This window comes from Triticum aestivum, chromosome 7A (assembly GCF_018294505.1).
Source record: "Triticum aestivum cultivar Chinese Spring chromosome 7A, IWGSC CS RefSeq v2.1, whole genome shotgun sequence".
Classification (NCBI taxonomy): domain Eukaryota; kingdom Viridiplantae; phylum Streptophyta; class Magnoliopsida; order Poales; family Poaceae; genus Triticum; species Triticum aestivum.
Window position 1 is genome coordinate 21,396,574 of NC_057812.1, and position 10,508 is coordinate 21,407,081.

General features: G+C 46.5%; 1 protein-coding gene across 1 annotated transcript; it reads left to right on the forward strand.

Annotated features, from left to right (window-relative positions):
• Window positions 1–6,504: 6,504 nt before the first annotated feature.
• On the forward strand, window positions 6,505–10,242 carry LOC123152858 (disease resistance protein RPM1). Its single transcript, XM_044572263.1, has 4 exons — window positions 6,505–6,603; window positions 7,498–8,543; window positions 8,721–10,088; window positions 10,188–10,242. The coding sequence occupies exons 1-4, from the start codon at window positions 6,505–6,507 to the stop codon at window positions 10,240–10,242; spliced, it is 2,568 nt and encodes an 855-aa protein (XP_044428198.1).
• Window positions 10,243–10,508: the final 266 nt, after the last annotated feature.

Below are 10,508 nucleotides of genomic sequence, written 5' to 3' on the forward strand. Positions count from 1 at the left end.
GTCAGATCTACGTCGACTACAAGCCAGGTGTGTTCCCCTTAATTTCGTTGGGGTCCCAGTTCTCATGTCAATATCCTAGGTAGCAAAAAATAAACAGTTTTCCTTGCCATCACAAGCCAGGTATGGTGGTTGTCTTCTGGTTTTGACGGGCCAACTCAAGTTGAAGACCAAATCCATCATCGACAGCTTGCTAGCAGACTCCCAGTCATACCCAATTTTAACATCCAAAGCACCGTAAGCTTGCTTTCTCTCCCGCTGACAGACAAAGAAAAGGACCCATGGCTCCATGAGGGTTCAGGATCTCCACTGTTAAGCTTCAATGACAGTAAGGCCATCCAAGCGATGGATGAGGTCTCTTTATTTCGAGATTGTTGCGGTGGCCTCAGATTCAGAAGTGCACACGGTGGTCTAAGCTATTACGAGCCAGGTGTGTCACTACCAGAATAACTGGCGATGCCGACGGCCGAACCTATGCCGACGGCCCCCATCGGCATAGATTGGCCTATCCGGAAGGCCCAGCCCAGGCCGTCGGCATAGAAAAGCCGTCAGCGTATATCAATCTATGCCGACGGCCCCCGTCGGCAAAGCTCACCCGTCGGCGTCGATAGAAATATGCCTACGGTGGCCGTCGGCATAGCTCGTGGGCCCGGCTACCCGGACGGAGACGGCCTTTTGACGGCGTCAATCTACGCCGACGGGCTAACGGCGGCCGTCGGCATAGACGCCACGTCATCGATCCGCGTCGCCCGCCACGTCATCGATCCGCGTCGCTCGCCTGTCCGTGGGGTGGCAAATCTATGCCGACGGCCTGGCCGTCGACATAGGTCTGGCCCATGGATGTTGCCACATCACCGATCCGCGCCCTTAGGCACGTCATCGATCCGTCGCCATGTGCGCAGGTATGCCGACGGCCTTGCCGTCGGCATATCTCTATTTTTTTATTTATTTTTATTTTTTTACTTATTTTTATTTACTTTTCCCTGTTTTTTCACAACATAAATGTGCCTTGTCTAACAAAAAAAACATACCCAAATGGTATATCGATTGCCCCCCTCACGGACATTATTGCCGCCGCGCCGTGCCCCACAGCGACGCCGGAGATGGGGGGCACACCCCGGAGCTGCGTGCCGGGTGCCTGCGCTAGCCACCACGCTTTCACAACCGTAGGAGGGCCCAAAGCAACACCTAGCGGCATTGCTACCCCCCAGGTACACCCTCCCATCTAACCGGGCCCTCATACATGCGGGGCGGTGTGGTGCCATGTCTGAAGAGGCGGGACGGGGGCCCTGGGGGATAGCAATACCACCGGAGCGTATGGGCTGACCTAACACGACCGGGAGGATAGTTCCACTGGTCAAAACCCGTCCGTGCAAAGTCAAAGGGCTAGATCCCGTGGTCAAACGCTACAGGGTTAGGCGGGACGGGGGCCCTGGGGGATAGCAATACCACCGGAGCGTATGGGCTGACCTAACACGACCGGGAGGATAGTTCCACTGGTCAAAACCCGTTCGTGCAAAGTCAAAGGGCTAGATCCCGTGGTCAAACGCTACAGGGTTAGGCGGGACGGGGGCCGTGGGGGGGGGGGGTAGCAATGCCACCCGAGCGTCGCACCGGACCCTCATACATGTGGGATGGTGTGCTGGCATGTCCGAAGAGGCGGCACGCGTCTCCGGGGTGTGCCCCCTCACACGGACGGCGTCGCCGCCGGCACCTGGAGGGGGGAAACGGACGCGTCGGGTCTACACGGAGGGGATCTTACTGTGGGTTTGGCCCGGATATTGCTCTAAAGTGTTCGTATGGGCTGACCTAACAGGACCGGGTGGATAGTTCCACTGGTCAAAACCCGTCCGTGCAAAGTCAAAGGGCTAGATCCCGTGCTCAAACACTACAGGGTTAGGCGGGACGGGGGCCGTGGGGGGTAGCAATGCCACCCGAGCGTCGCACCGGGCCCTCATACATGCGGGGTGGTGTGCTGGCATGTCCGAAGAGGCAGCACGCGTCTTCGGGGTGTGCCCCCTCACACGGACGGCGCCGCCGCCGGCACCTGAAGGGGGGAAACGGACGCGTCGGGTCTACACGGAGGGGATCTTACTGTGGGTTTGGCCCGGATGTTGCTCTAAAGTGTTCGTATGGGCTGACCTAACACGCCCGGGTGGATAGTTCCACTGGTCAAAACCCGTCCGTGCAAAGTCAAAGGGCTAGATCCCGTGGTCAAACGCTACAGGGTTAGGCGGGACGGGGGCCCTGGGGGGGTAGCAATGCCACCCGAGCGTCGCATCGGGCCGTCATACATGCGAGGTGGTGTGCTGGCATGTCCGAAGAGGCAGCACGCGTCTCCGGGGTGTGCCCCCTCACACGGACGGCGCCACCGCCGGCACCTGAAGGGGGGAAACGGACACGTCGGGTCTACACGGAGGGGATCTTACTGTGGGTTTGGCCCGGATGTTGCTCTAAAGTGTTCGTATGGGCTGACCTAACACGACCGGGTCGATAGTTCCACTGGTTAAAACCCGTCCGTGCAAAGTCAAAGGGCTAGATCCCGTGGTCAAATGCTACAGGGTTAGGCGGGACGGGGGCCCTGGGGGGGGGGGGGTAGCAATGCCACCCGAGCGTCGCATCGGGCCCTCATACATGCGGGGTGGTGTGCTGGCATGTCCGAAGAGGCGGCACGCGTCTCCGGGGTGTGCCCCCTCACACGGACGGCGCCGACGGCCTTTCTATGCCGACGGCATTCCTAGCTACGCCGACGGCCTTTCTATGCCGACGGCATTCCTGGCTACGCCAACGGATATGTTGCCGACGGCCCTATGCCGACGGGTGCCGTCGGCATAGGCCTGTCCCGACGGCCATTCAGGGATATGCCGACGGCCCTGGCCGTCGGCATAGGGTGCGATTCCGGTAGTGTGTTGTCCTTCTCTAGTTTTCTTACTATCTTAGGCTGTACCCACAAGAGGACGCATTGACTTGACTTGGACGTCCACTAGCTGGCTCTTGAAATGGCGTCAACAACAAAATTAGCGTTCCCCACTCTCACCAAGCCATGACGCTGTTTTTATGATTTCAGATACTGAAGCTCACAACGAGGGAGTCACTATAGGTCCACATCTGGCCAGATCTACATCGATTATAAGACAGCAGGTTCGCTGCCCTTAATTTGGTTTGATTCCGACTTCCTAGGTAGTTAGGTCGATGCAAAAATGAGTTGTTTTCCTTGCCATTACAGGTCAGGTATGGTTTTGTTCGCTAGTAATAACCGGTAAAAGGAACAAGGAGGACACGTCAAGTTAAAGATCAGATCCAGCTACTTGTCATCAGCAACAAGCTAGCACACTCTCTCTCAGCCACACCCATGACTCCATGACGGTTCAGGATCTCCATGGTCAACCTTCAATGACAACCTCAACAGCCAAGCCATCAGATCATCTAGTTTTCTGGTGAGGATCCATGAGATTATTCGGACGGTTTCAGATTCAGAAATGCACAAGGAGGCCATTTCTTCCAGGTGTGTTCTCCTTCCTAATTTTCTGGCTATCTTAGGTTGTATTAAGAACAAAATCTCCCTTGGTGCAAACAAAAAAGAACTCCTGATGTATCTTTTCAAGTTAGCAAGCCTACTATACTTTGTGACTTAATGCATTGCCATTTCTTCCAGCTTCCGAAGCACAATAAAGATTTATCCTGGTAGGCCGATCTTCCTAATTTGTGACAACACCAAGGTCTGGCGAGCATGAAGGTATGTTCAGGTTTTAGTTTGCCATCCAGCATTTCCCCTGGATTCACGAATAATCTAGGTTTTAGTTGATGCACGTTATTGAGACAAACTTAGCACATGACGGGCATCTAATCTTGCACTCAATTGATGTTCTAATGTTTGTTCGATCTGCAAAGTTTAAAGTTCATATGTTGTTTCATTTGAGAGAAACAAAAAAAATAAATCTTCTTGTTGTAAGTTAGTTGGAGAGTACGGATCTCAAAGCAAGGCTGGAGGGTTGAAGATAAGAGGTTTCATGTAGCCTGAGCTGCACGGGAACTTTGTGCTTACAATAATGTGAGAACTTTGGTCTCCTAAAGTCACCATACTTGTGTGAGGATCCCCTAAAGTGAAATTGACGATTCCTGGTCCGGATTTGTCAGAACCATGTAAAACCTCTATTCTTCTTTAATGCAAAAGCAGAGCTCCTGCTGTTCACGTCAAAAAAATTGACGACTCCTTTTATTTAAAGTCATTTTAGTTACAACAAATTTATTGGTTTCCCTTAATTAATAACCCCTATGCATCCCAGCCTTGTTTTCTCATTCATTTTTTTTTCGGGTGGTCTCATTCATTTTCTTGATTGGGATAAATCTGTCTTGCAGCTTAATCAACAGCTACCTATTTATTTCTCCATGCATCTGGCGATACTATTTGATAGAGGTTTAGAAAAATATGGAACCAAGCAAACCAAACTGTCACATTAACCAACTCTCTGAAATTAGAATATTCATATTGGTGAGCTGAGCCGGCCTTGCAATTAGATTGGTCCGCACTGTCTTAGTTGGTTAAAATTTCAATATTATGTGCATTTTAACTTGCTTTGCCCCTTGGGGAAGCAGAGCATGCATTGTTAGTTATTTGGTCAAGTTCACTCGTTCTTGTCAGCTAATAACATGAAGTTTGCTTCCGTTGACTATAGCACAGTGCCAAATGTTTTAAAATTCTCACAGACGGGCATGTTGCAAGAATGGTTTTGTTTGATTATGTGGGTTAGAGTTAGATAGGTTAACAGTATGAAATTATACTGTAGGAGGATTACTTTGAAAGGTTCTACTTAATTCACGTTTCTCTTGTGGTTGGAGTGTTTTGGCAAGTGCTTGCTACTAGCACAATGCACTAACAGTTTGATTTAATTAAACAACTATACCTATTATTTGCTCCATACATCTAGAAATATTATTAGATAAATATTGAGAAAGTTACCTGTTACATTAGCCAGCTATTTTTTTTTGAAAGAAAGGGCCACCACCCCCCCCCCCCCCCCCCCCCCCCCTGCCCCATTTTATAGAATGAAGTAGACCGCAACCAGTCACAGGAATACAAAGGTTTTTTCGAACGACCTGAATACTACAAAGCATCTACCCTCGCCGGAATAACCTACAACCAACATAGCAGTTTACGTCTCGAGGCAACAAAGCATCATGCCAAACCGAATTATTACAGAGGTCCAACAGAAAGAAAGGAAACGAAGAAAAATGGAATTCAAATCAGATCTCCAGGGATGCTTCACCATCTCCATCGCCCCTATCTTCAGTTGGCCTCCTCCAGCCTCATTTCCAAGCAATCCGGAGGAGTTCCCCACGATGTTTGTCCAGCAGCAGGATGCATTTCTGTAGAAGCTTCGCCTGCCCATCGTCGTAGAGAACCATCCATTGGTGTAAAAAGTAGCTTAGTTTTGCAAGAATGCATTTCATATCTTTCCACTTGCGCCCCTGAAAGCAAAATTCATTTCTTAGTCTCCACAAGCTCCACAAGGCAGCAATTGTTACCAAATTCAAAACAGCTTTTTCTTTATGTTTATGCCAGAAGGACATAATTTTTGTAAAACAGGATATTCTATCAACATTAAACATTTCTGTAACAATACTCCACACTTGCTGGGCCACCACACAATCAAACAACAAGTGTTGAACGGTTTCAAATTCTGCACAGATCAAGCATGAAGGATCTTCCACTTCCATCCTCTTTGCAAGGTTATCTCTAGTAAGTATCTTGTTGTGAACACACAGCCACAAGAATATATGAATATTTCGTGGGCATAATATTTTCCACATCTTAGGACTAATGTCAGAAACCACCCCACCAAAATTGATTAGCCAGCTATCTGAAAGTAGAATATTCATATCGGGCGAGCTAGCATGTATATCATACATCTTTCCTCTTTGACTTGCTCGGTTCAATATTTTTAAACATCTGGGACATTTTAAGATGAGCTGCCCCTATATGAAGAGCATGTACGATTGGTCATTTGGTTCATTGTCACTTGTGGTGGTTAATAACATTAAGTTTGCCGCAGTGGACTATTGCACAGTCCCAAGTGTTTTAAATTTCTCATTGACCTGCTTGTTCCAAATACATCTTTGCTTGATTGTGTGGGTTAGAGTTAGCTACATTAACAACAGTTAATAAGAGGTTGGGACGATCTCTTGGAAATGTACTGTTTATTTAACTTTTTCATTGTGATTGGAGAGTTTAAAGTGTTTCATTGGATCATGTGGGCTAGAATTAGATAGGTTAACAACATGAAATAAGAGTTTAGGAGGATTACGTGAACAACTTATGCTTACTTCACTTTTCCATCATGGTTGGAGAGTTTTAAAGTGTGTTGGCAAGTGCTTACTACTACCAGAATGCACTTGCAGATTAATTAAACATCACTTCATTTTGCAGTGATCATTCTGATGATACTGAGCGAAGTATACAACTAGGACGCCACCAACCAACGAGACATTAGCAAAACTCAGAAGGTAATGGCGGAGATTGTTATTCTTCTAGCCATTAAAAAGATTGGAATTGCCTTGGCAAAAGGAGCGGCAGACCAAGCTAGCATGCAGTTTGCGAAGTATGGGGCACAACTCAAGATGGCAATGGGGCCCCGAAACCCGCGTCCCCGTGGGTTTTTACCCTATTAGGGGACGGGGATGGGCATCTTTTCATCCCCGCGGGGCTGTTGTTGGGCACATTATACAACCCGACACGTTTCGTGGGTTTACACCCGTTTCAGTAGTCCCCGAACCCGAAACCCGGCAATACCCGCGAAATTACATTATTTTTTTATCACCGTAGTCATCTTACCCCCGAAATCTTAGAGGCCTTGATGTGTTCACAAGATTGGATAAGAAACAAATATAAAGGTGTGTCTTTCTTTACATATCATCATAAAGTTTATCATTATCTTGTTGCAATATTTCATAAGATGTTCGTTACTACTTATTTGATTCTCATAGATGCTGACAATGAATAAGGACAAAGTTTTTGGACTTGTGCATATTTTTCTCATGTTTAACTTTAGCTTGAGCGAGTTTTGATCTTTCCTAGTACTTGGCACTTTGATTTGGCATTGGAAGATTTGAAGATGGTCGTTTGGAGGCTTGGAGATGTGAAAGATACCATGATGATTCCAACTTTAAAGTGATTTGTGAACTATTAGTTCTACTTCAGAACTTATATAGCTGTTGAACCATCTACTATTGTTTTTTGTTGAAATTTACTCAAGTTATGCTGCTGAAATGTGCTTGTTTTGTTGTTGAAGTGTTATTATTTGTCGCCACTATGTTTGTTTAAATATTTTGATTTTATCGTGGGTTCCCCGTGGGTTCCCCGAAACCCGATGGGTTTAGGGGACGGGCAGAAAACTAGCCCCGCACACGGTGATGGGGACGGGGACGGGTTTACGATTTTCTCGTGGGGATGGGTTTGGGAAGGCAAAACTCGATGGGTTTCGTCCCCGTTGCCATCTTGAGGCACAACTACTAGAGCTAAAGGGCAGCATGCGTTGTGTTGCCAGGGAGCTTCGCGTAATGCATGATGTTCTATGTGAAATGGACATTCGAAACCGCAACAATCAAGTATACAAGGGTTGGTTGGAGGAGGTACGGAAAGTAGCACATGTGATGGAGGACATGGTGAATGAGTACTTATATCTAGTTGGTCCGGAACATGATATAGGTTGTTGTTTTTTCCTAAAGAAAGGATTCAAAAAGCCAATATCTCTACTTTCTTTGAACCGGATAGCTTTCAAGGTGAAGGAAGTAGAGAAAGAACTTTCACACTTGTCAGAGACAAAAAATCGCTGGGTTCCAATGATAAACAACGGGGATACTAGCAACTCAAATTACATTGTCAAGAGATCCCAAGAGCTAGCAAACATTTCACGCTCCCTTGATGAAGAAGATTTAGTGGGGGTGGATAAAAACAGAGAAAAACTCGAGCAATGGTTAGCAGGTGATGATCTGGAATGCTCTGTGATAGCTCTGCTCGGAATGGGAGGTCTTGGTAAAACTGCTTTAGCTGCTAATGTGTACAAGAAGGTGAGGGAGAAATTCCAATGCCACGCCTGGGTTTCTGTCTCTCAAACTTATTCTAGAGAAGATGTCTTGAGGAATATAAGCAAGGTACTTTTCAAAGATAATGTCACTGTTCTATCTAAAACTACAGCTATGGACATCACATGCCTTGAAGAGATGGTGAAGAGTTTTCTTGAGCAGCACAAGTATTTGATTATTTTCGATGATGTTTGGACTCCGGAAACATTTGATGATTTGTCTGGGACGCTTATTCATAATGATAAGGGTAGTAGACTGATAATCACAACAAGGGAAGGTGATGTTGCTGCACTTGCCTCTCAAGGACATATCTTAAGACTGGAAGCTTTACCAGAAGAGAAGGCATGGGATCTTTTTTGTAAGAAAGCCTTTCCAAGGAATGCAAATCATGAATGTCCTACAAAATTGAAGCCATTGTCCGAGGAAATAACTAGCAAGTGCAAAGGCTTGCCTCTTGCTATTGTGTCAGTTGGCAGCCTCTTGCGTGCGCGTGAGAAAACTGTGGAAGAATGCAGAAGAATAAATGACCAATTGAGCTGGGAGACAATTAATAATTTGAGGCTCGAGCACATAAGGAATGTTTTGTATTTGAGCTTCATATACCTTCCAACACACTTGAAAAGTTGTTTCTTGTACTGCAGTCTATTTCCGGAAGACTATCTTTTACATAGGAAACAACTTGTGCGGTTATGGACAGCAGAGGGGTTCATCGAGGAGAGGGGTGAAAGCACATTAGAGGAAGTGGCAGAAGGATATCTAAAGGAATTGATTGACAGAAACATGCTACAACTTATTGAAAGGAATCACTTTGGTAGGATGAAGAAATTCAGAATGCATGATCTCTTACGTGAGCTAGCAGTTGATTTGTGCAAGAAGAATTGTATTGGTGTTACTTATGACGATGAATGTGGGGGGTCTCTTGAGATGAATGGACGACGACTGGTACTCCACAAACATCAGCAAATTTCTGGTCTACACCAACTTCGTACAGTCATTACACTATGCAATCGGATGCCATCAACCACTATACCTTTGCTATGTAAGGAGTCAAGATATTTAACAGTGCTAGAATTAAGTGGTCTACCCATCAAGAAGATTCCAGATGCAATTGGAGATCTTTTTAATCTCCGCCATTTGGGTTTGCGTAATTCAAAAGTGAAGATGCTCCCAAAGTCTGTTCAGAAGCTTTCAAATTTGTTGACACTGGACCTTTATGGATCTGATATATATGAGTTGCCTAGTGGGATTGTGAAGCTGAAGAAGCTCAGGCACTTATTTGTTGAGAGAGTAATAGATCCGACTTGGAGAGAGCTTACATGTCGCGGTGGTGTATGTATCCCCAATGGTCTTGGAAACCTAACAAATCTGCAGACATTGCAAGCATTGGAAGCACAAGAAGAGTCTCTTAGGCATTTAGGGGAGCTGAGGCAAATGAGAAGCTTGAGGTTATGGAATGTGAAGGGAATTTACTGTGGGCTTATCAGCGAATCTCTAGTTCAGATGCAGTATTTGTCCTACCTAAGTGTGAATGCAAGTGACGAGAATGAGGTTCTATTGTTGAATGTCTGTCTGCCAAGCCTGCAAAAGCTAGTTTTGAGAGGACGACTAGCGGAAGGGGCCTTGGATGAGTCTCCTCTCTTCCAAGCTGTTGGGGGGCAGAACTTGTATTCATTGTCTCTATACTGGTCACAGCTGAGAGAAGACCCCCTTCCATCCCTTTCTCAGTTGTCAAATTTGACGCGTCTATGTTTCACCAGAGCATACAACGGGGAGCAGCTGACATTTCTCACGGGGTGGTTCCCGAAGCTAAAGGTTCTCTGGCTAAGAGACCTGCCTAATCTGAATCGGCTAAAGATACAAGAAGGTTCCATGACGAGCCTCGAAAGATTATTCTTAGGCAACCTCAGCAGCATGAGGGAGGTCCCAGCTGGCATTGAGTTCCTCATGCCCCTCAAGTTCCACCTTCATTCGCCCACGCAGTTCTTCACTTCAGTTGCCACTGCCTGCATGTGTTGGCCACTTCCGCTAATATTTGCGTGCTTTTGCTTGTAATAAAGACTGCACTTATTGCTGTAAGACTCAGACCAAGTCGTCTTTTCATTTTCCAGACTACTTATTTCTTTGCATTACCTGTTTGAACTTCTACTCGCGTTCACGTCGTGAACCATGTACGCCTTATTTCAGCTGTGTCTGTTAAATAAAAGACTCGATCATGTTCCCATTCATTTCCTCTTTAGAGAATTGGCTTGTGGATCTAAAAGAAAAGGGTTGGCTTGTGATTCATCAGTGTTCAGTTGGCTGCTACTGCTCTGGACATCTGTGTGTGTTGATCACTCTCTGGACATCAGTTCTTTTGAGCACGCAGACGCACACACTTTGATCATCATGACAATGTTGTTGGGGTGATGACGCAGAGATAAAGGGCTGTA